This window comes from Euprymna scolopes, chromosome 23 (assembly GCF_053919585.1).
Source record: "Euprymna scolopes isolate OS-2025 chromosome 23, ASM5391958v1, whole genome shotgun sequence".
NCBI classification, from domain to species: Eukaryota; Metazoa; Mollusca; class Cephalopoda; order Sepiida; family Sepiolidae; genus Euprymna; species Euprymna scolopes.
Genome location: NC_136504.1, coordinates 68,050,030 through 68,077,521, shown reverse-complemented (window position 1 = coordinate 68,077,521; position 27,492 = coordinate 68,050,030). Strand labels below are relative to the sequence as shown.

The following is a 27,492-nucleotide window of genomic DNA, read 5'->3' as shown; positions in this document are numbered from 1 at the left end:
ATTCATATATATGTTCATGTGTAATTTAGTGTTATGGGAGAAATCATCGGAGAGTTCAATTACTTGTGCAAGAGTATATATATATACTTAACAAAACGGATTATATCCCCAAAATGTTACAAATCTTGGACGATAAAAGTAAATTTCTCCGTTTGGGTGATTTAAGCCATGATGATACTTTTCGTATGGAAATAAAAATCCAGAAAAGATTTCTTCAACTTCATAAAAGCGGATTTATTTCTAAGGAGATTTATGATAGAATCCGACCCATCGGTTCTCAAAGGCCTAGAATGTACGGTTTACCCAAGGTCCATAAACCCAACATTCCTTTGCGACCCATTTTATCTATGTTGGGTTCTGCACAACACGAACTTGGTAAATGGCTGGTTGATCTTCTTAAACCTGTGCTTTCTTTTTATTCGGTCCATTGTATCTCTGATTCTTTTCAATTCGTATCTCAGATACAAAAATTACCTTTATCTAAAAATACCGAGTTCTTGGCTTCCTTTGACATTAATAGTCTTTTTACTAATATACCTTTGGATGAAACCATTGGTATTTGTGCTGACTATCTATACCGTGGCCCCTTAAAATCTCCACAATTTTCTGAACGAATTTTCGTTGAACTGATGGAACTTGCTACTAAATCAGTCTCCTTTAGTTTCAACAACATTATGTACCGTCAAATTGATGGAATATCTATGGGTAGCCCTCTTGGTCCTTCGTTAGCCAACATTTTCGTTGGATTTTTGGAAAACGAATTATTTTCCAAAATTACTAAGCCAGCATTCTACACACGCTACGTTGATGATACTTTTGCATGCTTTCCCTCTCGGAGCGAAGCTGAACAGTTTCTTCGTCTTCTTTGCAACCTGCATCCATCTTTACAATTTACTATGGAGGTTGAAGACTGTAGCTCTCTCCCATTCCTCGACGTTCGTGTTTCTAAAGTTGGTACTACGTTTGAGACCTCTGTTTATAGAAAACCTACATTTACAGGGCTCTATCTTAATTGGTTTTCTTTTGCCCCTCAGTCTAGAAAAATAAACCTCATTAGCACTCTTACGCATCGTGCACTTATGATTTGTTCACCAAACCGTCTTGATACGGAACTTGGTGAAATTACAAATATTTTTCTTAATAATGGATATCCCATTAATATAATAAAATCTACTATTGAACGTAAAATTACTACATTTAATAGTGGTAAACATATTGGTCCATCACGTTGTCCCATTTATCTAAAATTACCATGGTTGGGTCCTGTTGGCCTTCATATTGTTGAAAGGATTTCTTCTGCTACTCAACGTTGTTTTCCAGCTACTATGCTTAGAGTAGTTTACACAACTCGAACCTTTTTCTCTTCTTTTCGTAAAGATGTTTTGCCAACCATTCAAAAGAACTCTGTTGTTTATAAATTCGTTTGTCAGTGTGGAGCTGACTACGTTGGCAAAACATCCCAAAGATTAGAAATGAGAATATCCCAACATATCCCTCGGGATATTCGACTACACCAGGTTTCGAGAACATCCGGGCACTCCCAAGCTCATGAGTCCGCCATTGGCAATCACCTGTTGAGTATAAATAGGTGTGCCGATCAATATTCCGATGGGTGGTTTTCTGTTTTATACAGTGCTAGGTCGAACTAGCATCTCAATATCATTGAGGCGTTAGTTATTAACAACTCTCGACCTAGCCTGTGTAGACATAAGATTCTGAAACATCAGTTGGAGATATTCATTGATGCTCTCTTCAGATATTTTCGTAAAAAGTTTTTCTTTAAAATGAGAGTTTGTAGATATGCCTCCGCTGATATTAAATATGTTTTTCATAGTGATGCGATGCGTGTGTTCAGTATTCAGACGTTCTGTCTCCAACTTTAAGTGTTCACAGTGACCGGTCAAAGTTAGTTTCAAAGAGTGTTTTTTAGTCCATATGGTGAAGGTTTTTATGGCTTTTAGGGTTCTTTTTAAAGACTTTCTTTCCCCATGTATAGCATACACTCACACACAATCACATACGCATACATATACATTCATGTACATGTACACATGCACACGCACACGTACGCAGGCACACACACACGTACATAGAAATATATGTAGGAGCATACATATATACACATATACATACCCACCTACACACTCACACACGTACTCGCATACATATATACACATATACATACCCACCTACACACTCACACACGTACTCGCATACATCCACCGCTAACAATTATTTTTATTTTTTTATTATTTTTTATTTTATATATATATATATATATATATATATATATATATATATACACTTTTTTTTTTTTTTTTTTTTTCCCACCAAAACACGCATGTATATATGCGCTTAATCATTCCGACATACGTACACGCACTCACACACACACAAGTAAGATGGAGAATAGGTAGAAGATATATATACACATATTCATACATTCCACCTTATGTATATATTGGTTGAAGTTTCCTTTCCAATCCATGCACATATGCATACATGGATTCGGTCACTCAAACATAAGTGCACGTATACATACAAACAAGATGTAGCATAGATAACAGATGATATATAATTATACACACACGCATACACAATCATATGTGCACACCCACGCACACACACATATACACACGCACACACGCGCGCACATACATACGTTTAATTTCTAGTTGTTTGTTTGTTTAAGAGAAATGGTACTGTACTGGGTATGGGCGCGCGCACTCGCGAAAGTGTGTGCGTGCCTTGTTGTGCTTTTTTGTTGTTTCGTGTGTGAGGGTGCACACCTATATATATATATATATATATATATATATATTCCAACTGACAGTATACATTAGTTTGATCTTTCATAAATATCTTTAATTTCATGAAAACACAGGAAACTCAGTCCACAGAGTTAAAGTTACTAAATATAACTGATTCTTCAGTTAATGTTTTGATAGGTTAATACACTATGTTGTGCCAATTGAAATTTTAAATATTTATATATATAAAGTAGTAGAATTCATGTGTATGTGTGTATGTCTGTATGTACAAAGCTCCTACAGTTGACACCACTGGACCAATCATGACTAAACCTGACATGATAATGGTCCCATATCTAGGGATGAAGCACACCATCTATATATATAAAGTAGTAACATTCATGTGTGTGTGTGTGTGTGTGTGTATGTGCACAACTCTCCTATAGCCAACATCACTGGACCAATCATGACTAAACCTGAGATGATGATGCTTCCCCACTTAGGAATGGTACACACCATTTTTCAAGGTTAAGCTTAAATGTCAATGTCATAGCTATGTATATATATACTCTCCTACAGCCCACACCACTGGATCGGTCATGACCAAACCTGAAATGACCTAGGGATGGTGCACACCATTTTTCAAGGTCAAAGGTTAAGGTCATATTTAGTGCAGCTCTTCATCCCCCACCTAGGGATCGTGCACACCAATTGGGGTTCGTCACCATCCCAGGGGCCGTCAGCATGGCGCTGGCCGACTTCTTTGTGAATTTGAATCAGATCACCCTCGCCCAACCCTATCCACTCAACAAATTAAACATTGCGATTCTTTATAATTATTTCAATTTTCATGTGTAACAATATAAGTGTCAACATTGATATAACCTATTTGCTTTAAAGTTCATACTTGGATTTCAGTCGCTGCAGGAATTAAAAATGTTTTTTAAACACCTTAAGTAATAGTTGCTCTTACAATATCCACTTACTGCAAAGGTGTCTGTGACGCAGGTACTCGAGCATGCAGCAAAGTCCCGTGCAAAGCACGTATATATATATATATATATATATATATATATTTTGAATAAAATGGAGGTGGAAGGACCTGGATACTCAACGTTTCACCCGATTTATGCGGGCTTCTTCAAGAGGGATGGTCATTGACGAAAGAGTCGGAGGATTGGGGCTATATATAATGATGGGGGAGAGCAACGTGTTTTCCTTATGTAAATTAGATATCATATATACATATATATACATTTTATGAGAGAAAAAATAAATAAATTAGAGTAAATTAGTGTAGTGGATTACGTCTAAAAGTTAAAATATCGTAGAGATTAAAAAAATTGTGTTTGGAAATATAGCGGTGATAGATTAAATAAATAAAATGACAAGATTACGAAAGAATTTTTTTTTTTTTTTAAATTAGAAATAATTGAATTGGGATAAAATAGCGTAGTAACTTAAAAGATGATGTCTAAAAATAAGAATAGAAGGTGATAAAATGGAGTCTAAAAATAGATAATGATAAAATAAAATACAGTAAATAAGTAAAATAAAAATAATAAAATTAAGTGAAATTACGAATTTCTTTTTTATTATTTTTATTTATTTATTTTTTTTTTTTTTTTTTTTATATCGCGTTTAACCGGTGTCTAAGTTGTTCTCTTTAATAATTATTTTCGACAGAAAGGGAGCAATGTGGAAAAAACCTTTTCTTTGCTTAATTATATTGCTGGAATGGGAGATTATAGCTGACTCAATTAAACGTCGTGTGGATCTGTTATGTATGTGTTTAAGGAAAGTTACTTTGTTAAAATCAAAATGGTGGTCGTTTTCCATGATGTGACAAAATATGGCGTTGAGTGTATTGTTGTTTTTTACATCTCTTTAGTGTTCATATATTCTTTTATTTAAATTAGTTTCTCCGACGTATTCTTCCACAATCAAGGCAGGGTATGGAATATATTCCGGCTTTGGTGTTAATGTTGGTATTAGTTATAATTTTACGTGTTAGATCCCTAATTGTTAAAGAGTTTAGTTTTGTTATTTGAATGCCTGTCTTATTTAGGTTCTTATAGATTGTGTCGTTGTTTTTATTAGTTGGTAATGTTAATTGTCTGTTGTGTGTCTGGCTATTTAGGGAATGGTCTCGGTTTCGGTTATGGTAAATGTTTAGTACTTTTCTTTTTGTATTTGCCAAAAACTGTTGAGGGTATTGCAAGTTCACGAATGTACGTTGAGTATCCAGGTCCTTCCACCTCCATTTTATTTCATATCATCGGATTTAATCCAGCTCAACAATCATATATATATTATAAAATCAAAGGTGGCAGTAATTATCATAATTAGCACTTCTAATACTTATAATTATATAAGTATGAAACATTAGTGTCTGTAGGTAAAAACAACATATATTTATAAAATATTATTATAAATAGCTTAATGATTAAAGCGTTTATTAATGAGCCAGGATTCAATCCTTGATTGAGTAATACCAAAAACTCAAAAAAAAAAAAAAAAAGAAAATGGTACTTGATACCTCTTGCTAAATACTCAGCATTATAAAGTGAGAAACAAAAGTAGAGCAATTCAAGTAAAGGAGTGATGCCCTCCCCTACATCTTAGTGTAGTAGCAAATGGACAAGAAGTCTTCAGATTGTCTTTTAACTATGGTTGATTTATTTGCTTTTATACACAAAATTTCTGCTAAGTATGTGTCAGTAAAAATAAGGTAGCATCATAGCACCCCATTTCTTTTCCTGGAGCCCTCTGGTTGAACACGAATGGCTACATCCACATTCTGAGTAATGAAACTGGATCGACCAGGTTGTTGTAGATAGGCTGTACGTCTGGTAAAAGAATCAATACTATGCCAAACCAGCCAGAAGACCTAGGCTTAGCTTTTTAGAGAACTCCATTAACTATACTTTATCTGCATCTGGATCTGGATCTGGCCTTCCAAGAAAAACTGACCAAAGTTAGATGAATAAATCTAAAAAAAATATTTTGTTATTTCTTTCTAGATAGTAATCTTGCAAACAAATATCCTCCGCACCTTATATTTAAAAACTTGTTTATCTAATTTATTTATTAAAGTAGAAAAGTAGAAAAATTTTAAATTTGATACTTCTACAGAATGTTGGAATGAATATATTTTATGTAAAAACACTATTACATACTTACGTGTCATGTGGAAATTAGAATAAATTCCCAAAATTATGAAAAATGATCCATTAGAAAAATAAAGTAAAAAATAAAATTTATCGAGTTTTATATTATGGGGAACAGTTTTTTCAGACCAATTTTTTCTGACACTGACTTATCTCCCTTGCTTTCAAATAAAATCCACTATTTCAAAATATATGTGCGAGCCGTAGTATGTATGATTTTTTTCTTGTAAAAACTAGATCTAGCACATCTTTTACTGGATCATTTTTCGTAATTTTTTTGAATTTATATTAATTTGGACATGGCACACAAGTACGTAATTGTGTTTTTACCTGAAATGCATGTTTTAAATTTCACTATTCTGCAGAAGCACCAAAAATTCTAGTTCAGTGCCCTTAGAGCAGGAAATTCCACTGTTAACAGATGGTCATTTATTAACATGTAACCAATGATGACAAGTATCGTGAAAATTAGATGTTTTAGAAAAAGAAGACAGAAGAAAAAAAGAATTAAAAGTGACCTTACCAATAGGAGATTGAAGAGTGTGTCCTGTTCTGTGACACCAGCCGGGTGGGTGAATATCTGGACAGTCATCATCAAGCCAATAATCATATATTTCTGACCAGCCATCAAAATGAATTTTCACACGATGTTTATCAATTGCAGCAATGGTGGCCACTCGAATAAGTATCGGGTTTCGTTTGTCAACCACTTCAACTTTCATGCCAGTTTCAAAACCAACAGGTGGACGCTAAAAATATATATATATAATGCATAAGTTAATTGTGAGGCTGACAATATGTGAATGGGCCAAAGTCTTATCTGGGCCTGACAACTTCATATTGTCTGAATAATTCTCAAAAAGGAAAAAAAAAAAAATGGCTTGCACACAAACAAGATATGTGCAATGTATGGTGAAAACGCTTAAGTTGGCAAAACTGTAACAAGAAATAGCAGAAAGGCTTAAGATATCAAAATCCACCATTCATGAACTTGTGTTTGAGTGTCACATGACTCGAGTGAAAAGAACCTTTTGGATGGCATTTCAATCTGGGATTTGCTTTATAAATGGAATGAAAATGCACCATTTTTAAAGGAAATTATTACAGATAATGAGAAATTGATCATTTACCACAATGTAAGAAAACCATCATAGGATAATGCTGTGATAAGGTAAATGAGATGAGCCACCCATAGTAACCCCAAAAGCAACTCTTCACTCCAAGAAAGTTATGCTTTGTCTGGTGGAATTTGAAAGGAATTCTGTATTATGAGCTTTTGCCAAGCAACCACATAATTCTGAAAAATACTGCTAACAACAGGATGAATTAAACGCAGGGAAAAAATATCACCCACGATTGACAAACAAGAATAGTGATCCATACATATTGTTTCTGCCTCATCTTCTTCCCTTTCTTAAGTGTGCACCTTTCCTGTGTTAGAAAAAGGAACAAAGATATTAAAAACATTCCTAAATCGTTCTAAGTATAGAGTGACTAAAAAAATAAAATGCTACGGATGGAATCATTAACAAACATTTTTGTTTAAACTCCAACCATATGACCAAACTTGTTCACTAAGTCTTTGTTATATCAATGTTCAATGATATGTGGTGATACTTTGGTGATCATCTCATCAGTAGATATGATCCTTCACACTTACCAGACCTTACTTCTGCTCCACAATTTTTGATCTGTAAGGTTTTCTGAAAGAAAATGTCTATCAAACGAACCCTAGACTATTCCTGACAAATACTGTTCACAACTGTACCATCAAATAAAAGAATAGAGCGGTGCCAAGAGAGAAGTGTGTCAGAGTTATTGACAATTCTTCATGTCATATCCAGATGTGTTTATTGTATGGTGATTAAACAAAGACTGTTGGCTACTCATGTCTGAAATTTGGTGAATAAGAGAGTGAACAATTGAAGTTTATTTTTACCAAGATGTGGGATTGGAGACAAGGTGACATTTTTTTACATTAGTTCTACTGAGATGGTAAACAGGTTTCCATTCAATTGATGAAGAACAACTTGTAGGTTAAAGATTTTGATGCTATTTGGCCAGGTTTATAGTTGCCCACCAATGCATTTACAGCATATGAGTAACGGAAGTAGGAGAAAAATGTCTTGGATAAATTCTTTTGCTTGACAACACACAGCATGACCAAACCACCAAAAGTGTTACTGCAATAGTGCAGAGTAGTGTTTACAAATTCAGTCATTAGCACAGGCTGATTTCTAAAAATTGATCAATGTGACGGCAATGTAAGGTGCTACTTCGAGTTTCCATTTGTTGACAACCCTTATTGACCAGATTTCAGAGCCACAGAGGAGGATGGTCTGGACCGTTGCCTGATAGATAAGTTCATCAATGGCCAACAAAATTTCTTACCTGCCAACATGCATTGCCGTGCAAAAGTAGATATTAAAATACTAATGTGGTGCTCAACCTTAGTGAAATAAATGATGACAAAACCTTGTATTTGATTGAATCTGCATTCAAATCTGCCATGGTCACAGCTTGAGTGTAGATTGAATCTCATCAACTGTTGAATCTAGAATAACAATGTCCATGTAAATAAGATTCATTACCTTCATGTGCCTGTTTACAGCAACATCTTGGTAACCCTATCGAGCTGTGTTAAGACGTTATCAATGATATAGTCTTTGTATTATTTTGATTACTATTCTCATCTCGGATGTTATTCTAATATTTCAGCTGATGTGACCTGTGACCTTTCTTGGGCATATCTGGTCAAACTCGTGGTGCAATAGATAAACAGCTAAGTAATGATCATCTCTAAGTTATGATTTTCTACTTGGTTATAACTGACATAACAAAGACAATCTACCTTCATGGATTAAATGGTTCAGAATTCTGTGGAAATTTCCAAATTCAAAAAATTACACCTGAAGGTCGGAGGTTCGTGAGCCAAAATGTTGTGAGAATAACAGTGAAGATGAGAACAGTGGTTAGAACAATGCAAATACAAATTATCAACCCTCATCTCAAAAATTACAAAATACAATGTGACATAACAGTGAAATAAAATAATGCATTATTAAATAAACAAGCTCTTATAAATCCATATGACATATGGTGATTAAATACTTTCAAATACACGCATAAGCGATTTTCATTTAAAAATTAGTTGTCAACACTGAGAATGGAAGCAGTAAACGAAGTAAGTGAATGCAATAGTAATCAAATTACTATTGCATTCACTTCATGCTAGTAATGAAAGATGATAACTATAAGAGGCTTGGCAGTCATGCATAGAATCCACAACTGAATTAAATTTTGTTAATATAATTAGCAACTATGTATATTACTAGGAGGCATTTGACAATTATAACAATATTCAATTTCAAAAAGAAAAAAAATTTTACAGTCCATTGATAGAATAATTAATAAAATTCACAATCCTTTCTGCAATCCAACCAGATTTGATGCAATTAAACTTCAATCTCTGTTAGATCTATCGAACAAGGTTCGTCATAAATGTCAATAGTTTTTGTTTTATTGCCATTCAATCATATTCCAAACGTACATTTCTGTTTTGCAAACACATCTGCATGCGACAAAGTGTCAATAATCCTAACACATTACTCTTTTGCCACATTCCGATTTCACAACACTTCTCTTCATTTATATTATTTTTAATTGGAATTCATTATTGAGATGAGTATTATTTATTAATTTATTAATTGCGGACTATTATCTTACATCATCAACAAAAAAAAAAGATGAGGATAATAGTCCGCAATAAATAATTTAACCTCTTTATTTAATCAAGACTTTAACGACCAATAGGTTGTGCTCGATATCGATCACAACTGACCATCCATTGTCATCCTCAAACCAATAAGGACCAATGTTTTTATAGCTTAATTCATACAATGCAGAGAAGCTTCAGGTGGGTTAGGGTTAGTTAAGGTTAAGGATACAACTCCCACCTTTCAAAAAACTTTAGTCGTCATTTCAACAGTAGGGGGTACAATACTGGATGGGCTTCGCACATTTTGAGCATACTTATGACGATCAAACAAAGACTGTTGAACATTCATGACTGAAACTTGGTGGTCAAGTCAGGCATAGATTGAAGTTTATTTGTATCAAATATGGTTGTATCAGAGAACAGCTTTTAAATTTTAATAACTTTTTCATGGCTGTCATTTGTTTCCTTATAGTTGTATAATTGTCACAAAGAAAACAAGTTCTGCATACTTACGAGTAACCTCAACCCGAAAAGAAAATCAAAAAGCAGCAGAAGCGCAGATTTGAGAAAAAAACAGAAATTTTATATAATTATGGGTAGCTGGATGGGAAGATAAAAAAGTGAGTAAAGGAGAAAGCTTTTTTAGATTGGTTTCGCTGTTGATTAGTCATATCATGTGCAGTAGCAGGCATGAAGAAAAGAAAGGAGTATAGAATGGGGAGAGAAGAAAGAAAATAAAATGTATGAAGAAGTTGAAAAATAAGTGGAAAAAGGTTGAGAACCAATGCTCCAGAAGGATTAATAGTTCACTGAAACAAATGCATATTGCATCATACAGGGGTGTGAGTGGCTAATGGCAAAAAAAAGGCTAAATTTGAGACAAATTTCCCAACAAGCCAAAAAATACACAATCTTAGCCAAAAAATAACTCCAAAAAGTTTCAAATGAGAAAGTCATAATCAAAGAGACATGTATATGTGCATGTGTTGAACAGGAAATCATTGTTTGATGAAGCAACCCCCACCCCCATTGTTTGAAGTCTTAGCTTTCACAGAAAAATTAACATCTTTAGTTTTCATAAACTGTTATAAGAGAGAAAAGGAAAAAAAAAAGAAGACCAAAGAGAAAGAGAAAAACAGAAAAAGAAAGATAAAACTAGAGAGGAGGAAAGAAAAAGCAAAAGAAAATCTAGCTAAATAAATAACCTAAGAAGGGCTCTAGTAGTTTGGTAGGAAAAAAAAAAGATTTTATCCAAATAGTAATTTAAGCGAAAAACCACTCACACCCCTGCTCAAATGAAATACATCTGGATATATGAAGTTAATTACTAAATAGCTTTGATCAAGTGTAAATCAAGTGTATTATTCTGCAGCGATAAATTCAATTTTAGAAAAAAAAGCTGGGATCAAGCATTACAAAATTTTTAAAAATTCAACTTACAGGTCGGAATGCTCGGACTGGAACTGCAGTGCAATTTTTTTCTGAAAGATAACAGTCCCAAGTAAAATTCACTGGATCTTTCCAATCTGAAAGCGAAAAATGCACAATGCTCCTTAAAAGCATTCTAAGATGATTAAAAAAGAAGATATTGTTTTTTTTTGTTAAAATTTTTTTTATTTTAGAAATTCTCCTCAGTTGTGCGAAAAAACTTGTTGCATTTTGAACTCATTTTTTAAAAGTAGATTAAAACTATTATTTTTGTAGTATTTTATACAAAGTTTTACATTTATATAATAAAAGTGATGTACGCTTGTCCATTTCACAACAATAATCACCTATGCAAATTTATTTTTACAAGCACATAAAAGAAAGCTTAATTTTTATAATAGATAAGAAAAAAGAAAAAATAATCGCCTATGCAAATTTATTTTTTATAAGCAAAGTAAGAGATGCTCAATAACTGATAATAAAAAAATAAAGAAAAAAATTTCTTTCACTTTTAATAGACACAAAGACATTCTCTGGTTCTTAGTATTTTTTCTGATTAAAATACAAATTAACCTATGGATACACAGATGATTCATATGCAGATTCAGAGGGAGTGATTTAGTTCATTTTTTTTTTTAAAGTAAAACTGATCTTGCATATTTATTTTTTGTAAAAATTTATTCACATATTTGTTCATTAACTGAAATTGAACTTGCATATTTGTTGTTTCTTGTAAGTTGTTTCAATTTTAGAGTAACATTAAACTCATGCATAACAACAGTAGGTAACCTTGCTAGTTCTGAATAATTGGTGTGTACTCTTTAATAAATTTTCAATAAGTTATTTCAGAATACAATTTTACCAACAAAGATGAAATAAGAAATCTATATAAGACGATTTCAAAGTTTTGTTTAGGAAGTTTTTATTTTGGAGAATTTAATGACAATTTTTCATCCTTATTCATAACGTGTTTTAAGTTTAGTAATTTGAACAAAATGATTGTCTATATTAATGAAATAATATGAAAACCTTACCCTGAGAAGTATGACATCATTTGCAATTTTAACAAATGGGGCGATTTCATTAAGTATACTTATTGATTATCCAATAAAATTAATGCTGGATCTGGGGAAGTATCTGTTATAAAAAGATATAATTGTTGAAATCGATTGAATTTTTTTTTTTAAGTAGACCAATAAATTTAGGTAAATATGCTATATAATTTAATAATAGTGACCATAGTTGAAAAGTTTTTGCTTAGGGATTGCCAATGTTCGTAGGTGTTTGCACATTTCACAATTTCTAATTTCACTTTAATGGCTTTTCTTAGGAACACTGCCAAGTTACTTATGTTTGGGAGACACAATTAAGTACACATTGTTGAGAAATAGCAACAGAAACAACACATTGTCCAGAAAATCCAACTGGCATAAATGACAACCTCAGTGTAATGTTTGGTAATGCTGCCACATATGGGGAGGTGCTACTCAGAGCATTCCTTCTTGCTTTGACAAAGTGCAAAATCAACTTTTCATAACAAAGGATCTCTTCTCTTCCTTACAAATATTTTCTCACAGAAAAGACATTGCTGGTCTATCGTTATTTTTATGCAAGTGATATTATGGTGGTTGGATAGTGTGGGAATTGTTGATTACACATTCACCACACTATTATAATTTTTCCTAATATCTGAAACACGTATGACAGTTGAATTCACAAAATGCTTGCTCCCTATGCTCAATAGCATCTTGGTACAGATTGATGAAAACTATTGTGGAGAGTATGGTTTGCTATAGAATTTTTACATGGGAACATGTGTTTCTATACCAGCATTGACCCATTCGGTTATCTCATTTGCATACTGTTCAGCAGAGACAGAAAAGGTTTTACCCAAGAGAGCATTTCCAATGTGATCTCTGATAGATTCCCAATGAACCCTTTTGAAGTATCTCATCATTTTGACCAATGGCTCTTCAGTCTGGTGTCAAAATTTTAGGGTGAAAATCTACCACTATCACATTCTCAAGCAGGCTTTAGGCATTCGTTACACAAGCCCCAGGCAGTATGGTCAGGAATAGATCAAGAAGTAAGGCTTGCTGATCCTCATGATATGAAGGGAATGAGATATAGAGAAACTATGCATTACTTTTACTAGTTGTGTTTGTATAAACTTAGAAACCAAACAAATTACTTTGGTGAATATAAAAATACCAAATACAGGTATTTGGGTGCTCAGATCTAAAGAAAGAGCTGCATCAATGCCATCAGAGACACAGTTTAGCAGGGTACAGTCCTGGATTAAATACACCGTGTTGATAACTTAATTCAAAGCACATGCAGGCCTTTTCATCTGATTCTAGCCTATGTTCTCTAGTCAAGAGGAAGGTATAATGAATCTAGACTTTTAGTCATGCTTGTTTGAGTTTTTACAGCAGACTGAGAGGTATCCAGTCATATCAAAGCAATTATAAGAGATTGAAAAGTGTAAAATAATTTTGTTTAGTGCTAGGATGTTCAGAGAGTTTACTAGTAGAAATGATTCAGTAATAGTCAGCTAACATACTTTTAAACTTCCAGTGTGTCTTCTACCGGAAGAGGTGATAAGACAAATCAGTAACTTTGCTCTTTTCTCGCATGCCAATATCTCCTCTGTACAAGTACTTTTTATTACATTTTTCCATTCTTTTTTTTATTTAATAATCATTGAAAAGTTTTTTGTATTATTTTAATTAAGAATTATTGAAATTAGTTTTATTTTTTTTAAAGAATTATTGAAAACATGTTAAAAAATCTTGAACTATTTAATTTACAGAACCATGCCAGTCACAGAACTGTGCATAAAATTTTATTTTTATAATTTCATAAAGATATTTCTCATAAAATTTCAAATAAAATAAAAACTTTTTTTTTTTTAATTTTGTTATTTAAAGGGCAAATAAAGACTAATTGTACTATTTTATCTTTTTATAATTTTTTTAATTTTTATTGTATACTTTCCAATAATGCCCTTTTCTAATATTTCAATAAATCATTTCACCATACAAATACTGAAGAATAAAAGTGAAGGATCTAATTTGCCTTGTCACTGCTAAGTCCTTAGATATTTGCGAATGCAAATTTCAAGGGAGGAAGCAAATTGGTTGTTTTAAGGTGGGTATCTGGTTTGTACTTTTTATTTTTAGTATGTAAAGATATACCTATATACATGTTTTCTAATCTAGAAATTAAATAAAACTAGTGTCCTCTTTCTGCTTCTCATGAAACCAGTTATCTCTATCACTCCAAACATGTTTTCTCGCATATGAAACCATACTTTATCTTTATAAATCTTTGATCTTTGTATGGAATACTGTTGTCTATTTTGTGCTGATGAATTTGTTTCATTTTAAAGTTCTTGATAAGGTTTAGAAGCATATCTGTAATTTGGGTCTCTCTCTCAGTGACATAATGTTGCTGATCTCAGTCTCTTCTACAATGTTATGGCATGTGTTCTTCAGAATTGTTCCAGCTCTTTGGTCTAGTAGTTCCTATCAATTCACTATTCAGTTATCATGTTATAATACAGCTTCCTATTCCAGTTGCTTCTTTCCAAGAACAGATTTGTGAAACTCTCTTCCGGCTGATACCAATAGGCATCCCCAGTCTTTGTATTAGCTTTCATTCTTTTCAGTTCCTTACAAGGAAGTGACTTGATGGCTTGTCTGAAGTGATTTCCTTGTATGAAAAGATAATCTTAGATTTATCCTTCCTTGGATAATTCATTTCTAATTCCTGATCTTTAGTTTAAAGTCTATACTTTAAAATGTTCATCAAATTTTTTCTCCACAGAATGAAGATCAGTCACATCTTAACTGTCTCTCAACACTTTGAATGATTGATCATTAAGTGAAGGAACCAATGTTATCACACAATCTTCTCAGCAGTTTACTCCTTTTTCTGTACCCTTCCACCAGTCCTTCCAGACATACCCTACTCACACCAACTTTTGATCTTTCTGTGTGTTCATACAGTTCTAACACTTTTTTTTTATTTAACTAAAGGAAACTAGCTTCATCTTTACAAAATGATCACTAATTTTCTAATGTGATCTGTTAACTTTACTGCATTGTTACAGGCTGATCCCAAAATAATGCCACTCATGGAATTGTTAATAAAATCCACTTTCCTTTCTACAATCCAATCATATTCAGTAAAAATAAACTTTAGTATATGTCTGACCATATCATTGAACGGTGATACAACAAAGACTTTCATGATTGAAACTTGTTGGACAAGTCAGGCATAGAAAGAAGTTTTTTTATATCAAATATGGTTGAATTGCAGAAATGATTGTAAATTTTATTGGTGATTAAATTTTTTCGAGGTCACCCTGTATTTTAAAAGACTGAGTTTTTCCATTAAAAAAGTATTAATAGTGTTTAAATAGTGAAAAATTCTTACCACAAGGAGGCGAGACTGCTTCAAAGTTTTCTTTGCACCATCCAACTGGATGAATATATGGAGAAGTTGCGTCACACCAATAGTCATATGTATCTTCCCAGCCATCAAAACGGACAAGCAAACGATCTCCAAGAACATCAGCTACAGTTGCCACACAAATGAGGCTGGTGTTTTTTTTATCTACTGCCTCAAGCTTCATCCCCACACGAAATAGAGTTGGAACAACAGGTTGCTTTAAGAGAAAAAAAGTTGTTTTTTTTTAATAAAAACAAAGAATAATTTATTACAAAAAAATGTAAATATAAATTTCTTTAAAAAATAAAAACTGAAAACATTTTAAAAAATAATAAAGAAATTGAAAAAAAAAAAAAAAGAAATTTTTTAGATTAAAGAAGATAAGGGCCAATTATAGTCAAGGACAACCCAAAGACTCTTTTCATTAACTGCTACCAGAGGTGTAAGGCAGGGCGCTACTCTTATTCTAATTATTTCATTTGACCTTGATCCTCCCCTTATAAAGCTAAGGATTTAGCAAGGGGTAATCAAGAACCATTTTTTAGGTTTTAAGTTAGACTTGACCAAGGACTGAACTCCAGTCTCTCAGCCCATTAGCACTCTTTGGTTGTCTCCCCTGTGGCCTTGCCAGGCCACTAATATACTTCTTATTTGTTTCACATAAGCATTAATATTTCAGTTAGCCAGTTACTAATAACTAGAGACCTCTTTAGACAACATTGCTTTTATAAAAGTTTAATCTCACGGATTAATACTTATGTAAAACAAATAAAAAGCATATCTTGCCCTATTTTGGTATTGAGCACTCTTGCATCAATCTCATTAAAACTTCATTGGTTGCTTTACCTCTGAAAAATATTAACCTGGAATTAATTATATATATATATATATATATATATATATATATATATGTGTGTATATTAGTGGCTTGGCAAGGCCACAGGAGACAACCAAGCAAAAGAAACCCTAAGCAAAATTCATCCCAAAGCAGTAAAACTGACCTGCCAGGACAAACATATACATATGCATATATATATATATATATATATATATATATATATATATATATATATATATATATATAGGTAAATTCGGCCATATTATTTTATTAGTTTAAAAATATAGGTTCTTTTGTCATAAAATTTTAACCAAAGACTGCATATTTTCATGTACTTTTGTCCCATAAAACCAAAGATATGTGCATTTGAATATTCAATTTGGCTACTAGTATATATATATATATATATATATATATATATATATATATATATATATATAAGCACCGTTTTTGGCAATTTTATAAATTCCCAATCTCAGCAACTATTGATCAGAATTTAACTAATGAAGGCTTGTTGGAAAGGTAATGACCTGCATTATGCAATGGGCTATGTGAAATTTGTCCTTAAGGTCGTACATTAAGGGGATCATCCATCATCTAGAACCTATTTTTGGCAATTTTTTACAGCCATAAAATGTTTCAATCATAGTCATTTGTTTTCCTAGTTTTGCATATGAATTAGAAAATACCTGATATTTCCCCAAAACCTCTGGCCTTGATGGAGGGGAGACTAAAATTTGCTGCTATGATTTCAAATGATCTGAAATAACAGCAATGGGAGACTTGATTCCAAATATTTCTCATGGTATGTCTCTCCTCTTTGGTTTTCATACATAAAGTAAATTTCAAGGTGTATAAGGATTATTTGATACTGGAGATATTGATAATCATACCCTATTTCCAAAAGAGGGAAGATATAACATATGAGAAGTATGGTACTTCTGCAGTGTAAAGCCCATTTTTTCGTGAGTCTTGCTCAGCAACACTTGGCGGACGACGGAAATCGCTGGAATATATACAAGTGAAGTCAATAAAAGAAACGTGTTTATAAGTCGTTCTTAACGTGGGGAGGTTGAGGAGTGTTTATACTACGCTGAGGCAGGGTGTAAAAAATATATCTCCGTTGCCAGCAGCCAGTTTTCCTGACCAAACGCGAAGACCGTTTCCGGTGACTTACAAATAAATTCTAGCCTGGAATTATTTATTTTCCTTCCTTGTCAAAAGACTTGTTGCTTGAAGAAGCACAATGATACTCTACCCTTTCTTTTTTTCCCCTCCCTTTTAAGCGCTTTCCTTTTCTTTCTTTTGTTTTCTTCCACTTTTTACCGTCTGCTCGGTTGTATCTCTTTTTGCTCACTTGGTATAATCCGGCAGTTTCCATTATTCGCCGGGCATTGCTGAGGAAGAGTCATCGAAAGACGACCTTTAAACTGCAAAACTACCAGAAATATTTGGAGTCAAGTTTCCCCTTGCTGTTATTTCAGATCATTTGAAACTATAGTAGCAAGTTTTAGTCCTTCCTTCATCAAGGCCAGAGGTTTTGAAGAAATATATACATATAAATGTGGTGTTTGTTTGAGTCTATGCTTATATGGTTCTGTTTTTAGAAATTCTAAAACTAAGTAGGCCAGGACACCACTTAAAGGGTTAAATGTGAGCAAACCAAGCTTTTGTCAGTAATTATCATTGAATTTGAAGAAGTGATGCTTTGCAGTTATCGATGATGCTTACAAGGAGATAGAGAGATGTTTGAAAGACTGAAAAAAAATATTTTTATATTATTTAATTGGAATTATTGAGATGAGTATTTATTAATTTATTTACTGCGGACTATTATCCTCATTTTTCTTAGTTGTTGTTTCACAACGTTTCGGCCAGTCGATAGAGATGTTGAATCTCTACAGTTCAAGGGGAGAATTGTCTGAAGATAGCGGTTTCAATCCTCCCCAAAACCAGCCGACTTACTTGGCCAAAACGTGGAGAGACGACAGCAACTATGGAAGGCAGTAATTGCTAAGGATGCAGTTAGGAGATTCAGAGTTTCTATCCCGTCACGGTTACCACCTGACAAAGGTCAGAGGAATAGTTGGCTGAAACGTCATGAAACAGCAACTAAAAAAGATGAAGATAATAGTCCACAATAAATAAATTAAAAATATTTTTATCTGTACATTGGTGTATAGTTGAAATTGTTTATGATGTGGCTGGAGATATTAGAATTTTATTTTATTGAGCTCTCCAGAATTTTATTATGTATGCTGGGCTAATAGTGTCTAATAAAGGGGATTAGTAATTTATTAATTGCGGATGATGCAAAATACATAAAGTTCATGAAAGATCTACAAAAAAATAAAATCCATAACAAATCTAAAAGATGTAAAATTCATAAAAAAATCTAAAAATGTTATTTAAATTCCTTTATTGCATGAGAAAAAGAATTTAATAAACAAAAACGAACACACTAGATTAACAAATGTATTATTTATTTACCTGTGCAGAAGAATTGAAAAATAAATGTTTTGGTGCAGCCTGAGATTTTCTAGCTTTCAGGTAATTTGACCAGGTAAATGATTCTGCACTGATACCTACAAAAAAGTTAATACTTTGAAAATAATGAATTGCTAAAAAATATATGCATAAACTTTATTTCATAATAAAAAAATTAATTAAATTACAAAAATGTGATTTCCCTATTGATATATTTATAGGATGACCTCCCCAGACATGAAATCATTAATAGAATTTACAATCCTTTTTGCAATCAAGTTATATTTAATACTAATAAACTTCAACCTAAGCTTCACTAAGTTTCAGTTATGAAAGTATTTTATCGCTGTTCAATTCTAAGCACATCTAGATACAACTTGCAAAATTGTCAATAACTATAACACACTGGTCTCTTTGCACTTCCCTGATTTTGTCTTTTATGGTGCTCTTCAGCTTAGGAATAGTCAGACGATTGTTTAAAAAATCTGTTGCGAGGTGGAAAAACATTAACAAGAGTTCTGTTCTTTGAGAGAGAAAAATAAATAAATAAATAAATAAAAGCCTTTATGCCAAGACATTGTCCTTTTCCTACATAAAGAGATTGTATCAATTAAGTTAAGATACTCGCAGTCATAGCTGCTGGTTGCTAAGTGTGAAAGGCAAGATTGAAAATTCGCTTTAACTAGTTAAAATTTTTCATCTCTATTTTTCTTTCCTTTTTACGGTTTCTGATTTTTAAATGTTTAAGATTTTGTTCCTGTTCTACATTTATTCTTATCCATATTTCACCTTCCATGCACCCAATGACCTGTGAGAATAAATGAAAAAAAATCACATTGGAAAGCTCTTAAATTTGCCTCTAACTATCATGAGAGGGAAACATATCCTCAGTTCTCCTATTGTCTCTGGAAGAGGCACAAAAACTTATTTTAAGTAGAAACTTTTTCTTCCTGTTGAAGCATAGAAATAATTGGCATAGTGCTCAGATTACTCTCTCAGTGAAATGGACTTGTAAATCTAGTCAAATCAAACATCTACGAAAACTTTGTAAAACTTGGGTACTGATTTCAAACATTTTGGTACATAACCAATCAGTAGTGTGGTTGACTTAGTCCTGGTTGACAGCCTTTTTAGAGCTGGAGACTCAAACAAAATATTCGGTTTGCAAAGCTAAATTTGATTAAGGAGTAGATACAATTTGCCTATCGCACAAGTTTGTTCAGGTAGATGCAGCTAGTTGAATCTATAACATAGTTGACCAACACTAATGTCAGTTTAACAAGAAAGATTAGAAAAATAATTAAGCAAAGAGGAACCATTATTACCTTTGGGTGGTTGTAAGGTTTTATTATTCTTTTCACACCAACCAACAGGGAATATGAAAGGAGAATCTGCATTGACCCAGAAGTCATAACATTCTGAATAGCCATCAAAGTGCAAACGTAAACGAAATCCATGAACTTCAGCAACAGTCATCACACAGAAGAGGGACTGATGTTTGGGGTCAATACCTTCCAGTTTCATTCCAGTTCTAAAATTGTTTTTCGTTGATGGAAATGGCTAAAATGTTTTCAAATAAAGTAAAAAACAAATATATAATGAGGTCTGAAAATTAAATATATAATTAAGTAAAATATATACATATAAGTTATATAATAAAGTAATATATATATATATATATATATATATATATATAGTAAAGTAAAATATATATATATATATATATATATATATGATAAAGTAATATATATATAACCAAGTAATACATATATATAATAAAGTAATATATATATAATAAAGTAATATATATATATATATATATATATATATATAATAAAGTAAAGTATAATATAAAATAAGAACATTATCTGGTGTATTTCCTTATGTGTTACAATTGTTTCGTAACCATTTGGCAAATTTAAACATTACATGATTTAAAAATATTCCAAAAATAGATACTCTACAATTTTAACACATAAGAAAATACACAATATGATGTTCTTATTTTATATTTTGTTGTCTTGATTTTTGCAAAAATATTATACGCATGCTTGATTATGAAACCCGATAATCATGAAACATAATTAATGGAGTCAATTAATATTGATTTTGATTTTATTAGTATATAAACATTACCAAATTTTAATATACAGGGTGTTTCAAAAGTCTTGGGAACATTATGAGTTATTAAAAATCGTTATGTTCCCAAGACTTTTGAAACACCCTGTATAAAAATTTTGGTTAAAAAAATATTTATAAGATAATAAAGTAAAATATATATATATGATAAAGTTAAAAGTAGAATATATAATAAATTATAAAATATATAAAAAGCAAAAGTATATAAAATAAAAATATATAATATACAATAAAGTAAAAATTATATATAATCAAGTATGAAAATAAAATATATAAAGAAAAACCATACTTTCATGTGTTGCCGGTGAAGAAGCTGTAAATTTTCAGACTTAATATATTTTGATTTAGTATGAAGAGAAAGTAAAAAGAGAAGGGAATATAAAAAGGGGAAGATGGGGAAAAACAGAGTGAGAAAAAGAGAGAGGAAAAGGGGGACAGAAAGATGACTGAAGGATTAGTGATAGAGGGGTAGAAGAGAGAGATAGGAGTGGGGAGAGAAAGAAGGCATGGAAGAGAGGGGATAGCAGTGAGAAGAAAAAGAGGGAGGTGGAAGAAAGAGAAAGAGAGAGAGAGTAGATGGAAGAAAGAGAGGACAGAAAAGGGTGAAAGAGTGAACAGAGAAAGAGAAGAGGGAGACAGGGGGTAGGAGAAAGAAAGAAGGATGAAAGAGAGAAGGGGTGAAAAACAAATACAGGTAGAAGAGAGCAGTAGACAGAGAAGAGTGGGAAATAAGAGCAGGAAGAAATAGAGAGGAGCAAAGAGAGGGGAAAAAGAGAAGAGAAAGACAACAGAGTGTCTATTATATATGCTGACTGATGTCCGAAAAGAGAAACTGTCTATTATGACGTCACAATGTATTCTGATTTTGTAATATTTGAGAAAAGATAATTACCAACTAATGTCAAAGTTAATAAATTCTATATGTAACAAATATTAACCCAATATGTCAAATGTCATCTAGTAATTAATAAAATGCTATTTACCTAAATTTTAAAACTGCATTGCCCTTCCCCCTTTGTTTAGTTTTATACTGTCAGTGTGGTACATGGTTTTTAAGTTGATTAAAATATATAAATCTGTGTTCTATTTAATCTTTGCATATAACAATGTGAAAAAAAAGTAAATAAAATTTACCTCTTTAAACAATTTTGTTGGTGCTCCAACCGCATTTTCTTGGTCCAGATATTGTGCCCATGTAAAGGTTTTTCCTTTCTTTACTATAACTGTGAAAAAGAATTATTTTCTTTCTTTAAATTAGAATAACAAAACAGATTTTAATATTTCAAAAAAAAAAAAAAAAACTATATAAGATCAACAGAACCCTTGAAAATAAACATCTATGTAGAGAAAGGAAATTATTGGACTCCCTTTCTAAGGATCTTCTCAATTCAACCCATCAAAAATTGTCAAATAACATTAATAACATCATTGTACAGATCAAATTCTGTTACATATTTCTCAAATATCAAATCAAAGTGATGCTGTGTGGCTCTGGTTAATAATCCCTTAGAGACTCTAATTACTATTCTTGTTTTGTGCGCCGGAAGTGAGTTAGAGGCAATGTGATATAATGTAATCTGTACCTAATGTGGGTCCACGAAAAGTGCAGTGACCTGAACGGTAAGTAAGCCCCGAACCCCTAAAAGGAAATACATAGTGCAGATGCACCTTACTGATGGTCAGCTCTGCAAAAAGATGATATTGGATGACAATAACCTTGAGATAGTAAACTCTTTCTGCTACCTATGAGATATGCAGAGTGCAGATGGTGGAAACTCAGTAAATACACAAGGGTGAAGTTAGGTTGTGCGAAATTTTGTGAATTGTTGCCTCTGATAACATCGCAAGCTGTTCCCCTCTACATTCAGTGTAAGTTGTATAGCAGCTGTGTCAAGAGCATATTGCACATACATGTACATTTTAGATATATACATATATATATATATATATATATATATATATATATATATATATATATGCACACACACACACACGCACTAAACTTTATTTCTAGAATCATTATTCAAATTTTGATCAAAATCTATTACATGATGTTAATTTTAAAAAATATCTAACTTTCTTAAGGTGTCTTAAGAAATTGAAATTCAAGAAATCTTGCTAAATTGGTGTCTGATAACTATGGATCAAATTCAATGCAGATGTGATATATTTTGATTTTACAATAGGAGATCGTGCCCATATTATACATCAGTAAAAATTCTTAAATGAAACAAAAATTTGGAGAATACTTATTGATTGATATCTAATACTTATTGTTAAAATTTCACAACAATCAGAGGTATCGAAATTTTAACAAAGCGTTTCCACACTTTTGCATAAAACTCAATTGAAATATAGCCTTCATGACCCACCATGACATGTAGCAACTGTGTTCAAAATTCATTATGATCAATGCTTTAGTTTAAAAATTAATCATCTACATATAAATATACATTCAAATATATATAAAACTATATATATATATATATATATATATATATATATACACACACATACAAATATACACATAGCTAACTTTATACATGTAAAACATATTTAAAAAGTCTTTAATATGACACATATTCAAGAGTTACAGTAAAATAAATTAAAGTTGTCTGTAACAGCATATGAAGAAGCAGGAAGATTTTTTTCAAATTAAAAAAATCTCACCAGGAATGTTTGAAGAAGACTTCTTGAAATCATCATCCATCTTCTCCTGTTTGATAAGCATTGGTTTATTATCACATTTATTGTTCTGGTTCAATACCATCTTACGTTTCTTTTTTTTTTGAATTACATCATCTTTCTCAGACAAAGAACGTTTCAGCAATTTCCTGTAAATAGAAGGAAATTTGGGATAGAAATTAAAAACAAATACAAGGTTCGTATTGTTTGATTATTCGGACTATTGTTCTCATCCTGAGTGTTTTTTTGTTTTATTTTGTTTTTTTTTACATGGAGGTCACCACTTATCAAGGCCCGGAAGCCACTCAGGGATAAAGGTTATTGCGTGTACAGTAATCAATGGGATAGTATCGTAGTAATCGTTAGTATTGGAGATTTGATAAAGTGTCTTACTTAAGGGGGCAGTTCATCAGGAATTTGTTTATGTTGGACTTGAAGACATCCAAGTTGTAGTCAGGTGGGAAACAGGCAAACGGAACAGAGTTCCACAGCTGTGCACTTCTAAGAAAGAAGCTTTGTTCATGAAATCTACATTTTGATTTAGGCACAGATAAAGAATGGGAAAAATTATTGACAGTGGTTTCAGCTAGATGGGTGTTTATTATGAAAGATTGGCGAGGGGGGACCTGAGATTGGAGTTCAGACGAGCACCTGCCATGGAAATAACGATAAAACAAAGACAGGCTCGCAACGTCTCTTCTGTGGGAGAGAGGTTGCAGGGAAGAGAAAAGGGCATCCCCCACTAAGCCACAAAATCTATTTTGCACTCTGTAAAGGCAGGATAGGCTGTTTTTAGCAGCTCCTGCTCAGGTGTGACAGCAGTACTCTATCCTTGGACGTACTTGACTTTTATATAGACAGAGAATTGCATCAGTAGTGAGATATCTTCTGGAGCGGTAGAAGGACCCCACCATTTTCTCAGCGACCTTGGCAACAGACTTGATGTATGTGTTCCACTTCAGATCAGGAGTAAAGGTCAAACCCAGAAGCACATTTCAGTCAATGTAACCTCAAACCTTCTTCCAGTTTCATTGTCCACAAGGACTTGTGGCATAATGGATAAAGTACTTAATAAAATTCACTCAATCTTAGAACTGCATGCCTGTAGAACTCTTTTCTTTTTCAGTTTTCCAGCTGACTACAATTTAGTAGTCTACAAGTCCAACGTAAGCAAATTCTTGATGAACCGTCCCATTAAGTAATCCAATTTACCAAATTCCCACTACTAACAATTACTACGATATTATCCCACTGACTACTATACATTCAATAACCCTTATCCTCGAGTGGGCGAATGGCCTTGATAAGTGGTAATTCCTATATTAAAAATAAGTCTTCTAGAGGTTGTAGGTTCAAACATCAGTGGCAGGTGACTTTAAAATACAACTGCAAATTACTGAGGACTTCTACCCTGTCATGGCCAATGGAACAAGAGCATGCAACTTCATTGGATTAGATAAATAAAGATTTCCGTTTAAAATTCTGTGCAGATCCTGAGTTCAACAAAATACACCTGTAGAAGGTCAGAGGTGACATCAACAGTGAAAGTAACACTCAATATGAGAACAGTAGTTTGAATAATCCAAATAATATGCATTATTAATCCTGAACTCCAAAATTCAGAAACAAAAACAAGTTTAACACGTTCTCAATAGTGTGTTAACAAAGAGTAGACTATGAGGTGCCATTTCAAAAACACACAAAAAAAAAAATGCAGAAATTGAATCAATTATGATAGAGATATGTTTGAAGTAAGGTTCTATGACAAAATACTTAATAGATAAATATACTTACTGGTTACAACTGGAGCATGAACAGTTTTCATTGCCATCTTTTTTTAAACATTTCATCAGATCTGTAATTCAAAACGAGAATAATTTATATTTTAGAATTTTCAAGCCAAGAATCGATTATTTGAACCATTATATTTTGACCCATAATGTAACGGTTAAACACATTGATTTAGTATCAGTTTTAAATGACAGTCTTTTGGAGGTTGATGATCCGGTCTTTATTCAATATTCTTTGATAAATAAAAACACGACTGTATTTATCAGAAGATATTTAAGGATCTTTTTCAGAATAAGCACAATGATATAAAATGGAAATTGAAGTTGAAAATATTGTTAAAATGTAAACAATGATGTAAAAATCACAAATTAGCAAACTCAGAAAAAATAGCAACCTTGTAAGCATCAGCTGGAGTGTGATGCTATTAATCATGTTGCAACAACATTCAGTATTGTAAAAGACATTATAGGCAAAATTTTGTCGAGAAGATTAGTAAGTCCATCCAACGTATTGATGCTAATGTACATGATGCAATGTAATGTATTCTTAAATTGTTAAAAGTTTTTTTTTTCACCTACAAAACTAATGTGACACAATAATAAAGAACTCTTTCTGAGTGAATTCTTGAGCTCTTTATATTTAAAAGCTTTCTGCCCATATTTCCTTGTTCTAGAGGGAATACCAGTAAAATCAAGCTGGTACTATTATCATTTCGAAATATCAGCACACATCAGCAAGCCACGTTGTCTATACAATTGAGATGGACACATGAAAAGATCAGATCTACTTGGCCAACACCAAGATTGTAAAACAATATAACATTTCTCAGTCTTATTGTTTTTATGACCCTTTCTATCTCTCTCATGTTTCACCGCAAGAGAAGATTTATAATTCAGTTTGGAAGTGTAGTTCGCCATGGACAATCATATGTCAGTTCAACTTCTTAAAATGTTTCTTCAATTGTAAAGATAAAAGAATTATATTTTATCAAAAAAAAAATCATGCGCTGTTCAATCATTACATGCAGCATTCAATTCCAGCACCAAAGGTTCCAACTCTGCCATTAATGATGCTGAAAACTTGGAGTGAAGACCCATCAAGTAGACGTAGTCAACAAGATATCAACTCCTTAGTCTCAAGGGGATGTGCCCAGCATATATAGTTTTTATTGTATTTAACTAGTAATACACACGGACGAAAAAAACGCTTTGGATAATTACAGATTTCAAGGTAGTTCTACTAAAATAGCCATATTTTTCAAACCAAAGCACTTCAAGTCTTCAAATTACTACTGTTTTGTTCGGAAATGAATATACTTTCAAATGAATTAATAAATATGGATGTACATTATATATTTTAAGAGTTTTAAGCAAATAAAGTGATAAAAATGTGAACGTCATAAAATGGCGTTTTGGGTAAGGTTTTATAATGGCCCTCCCTGTTTTCTAAAGGCTCGTACCATGATTATATGAAGAATTTCGTTATGAAATTTGGAAACCAATCAGAAGAGGTGTTAATCTTAATACTGTCAAGTGTCTGAAATATTTTTGACCATTTCTTTTTTTGTTGTGTTAAAAATAAGACTTTAATATGACGAGTATCGAACATTTTGAAAAAAAATTTAATCGGACACTTACTAGTAAATAAATCATTCTTTTTACTATCTTTATCAATTAGAAGTATTATTTTATGTTGAGTAGGACCGCGGTAATTGATAATAATTTAAAAGGACCTACCCAAAAAAAATGTTTATTTTTCGAGTTTGGTCAAATTAAGTTAGTATTAGTAGCAGCAGCAGCACTGCAGCAGTTGTAGTATTAGTCATAGCACAGTATAAACAACACGCGTTCTTTAATTTTTATTCACGAACGAATTAAGAAAAGCATGAAAATATGAATATAAATGATCTGATATGTTTAATTAGAGAATGTTATCAGAATAACATTAGTTTAGAATTATTCGGTTTTCAGAATGTATAATAACAATCCCAACCAATTCGGCATTATGAATCCATTATAATTTCTCACATTT

General features: G+C 32.3%; 1 protein-coding gene across 4 annotated transcripts in view; it reads right to left on the bottom strand.

Annotated features, from left to right (window-relative positions):
* Positions 1 to 27,492, bottom strand: part of LOC145245978 (lethal(3)malignant brain tumor-like protein 3) — a 140,016-nt gene that overhangs the window by 26,813 nt on the left and 85,711 nt on the right. For 3 of the 4 annotated variants that reach the window (XM_080107766.1, XM_080107769.1, XM_080107767.1), the window contains exons 6-13: positions 25,465 to 25,525; positions 23,656 to 23,819; positions 22,120 to 22,208; positions 20,172 to 20,406; positions 18,850 to 18,944; positions 15,507 to 15,738; positions 11,079 to 11,164; positions 6,444 to 6,669 (exon numbers count right to left, since the gene is read on the bottom strand). In XM_080107766.1, the coding sequence (XP_079963892.1) occupies positions 6,444 to 6,669; positions 11,079 to 11,164; positions 15,507 to 15,738; positions 18,850 to 18,944; positions 20,172 to 20,406; positions 22,120 to 22,208; positions 23,656 to 23,819; positions 25,465 to 25,525 (1,188 nt within the window). The remainder of the gene's footprint in view (positions 1 to 6,443; positions 6,670 to 11,078; positions 11,165 to 15,506; positions 15,739 to 18,849; positions 18,945 to 20,171; positions 20,407 to 22,119; positions 22,209 to 23,655; positions 23,820 to 25,464; positions 25,526 to 27,492) is intronic. The other variant, XM_080107768.1, reaches the window with a different exon arrangement.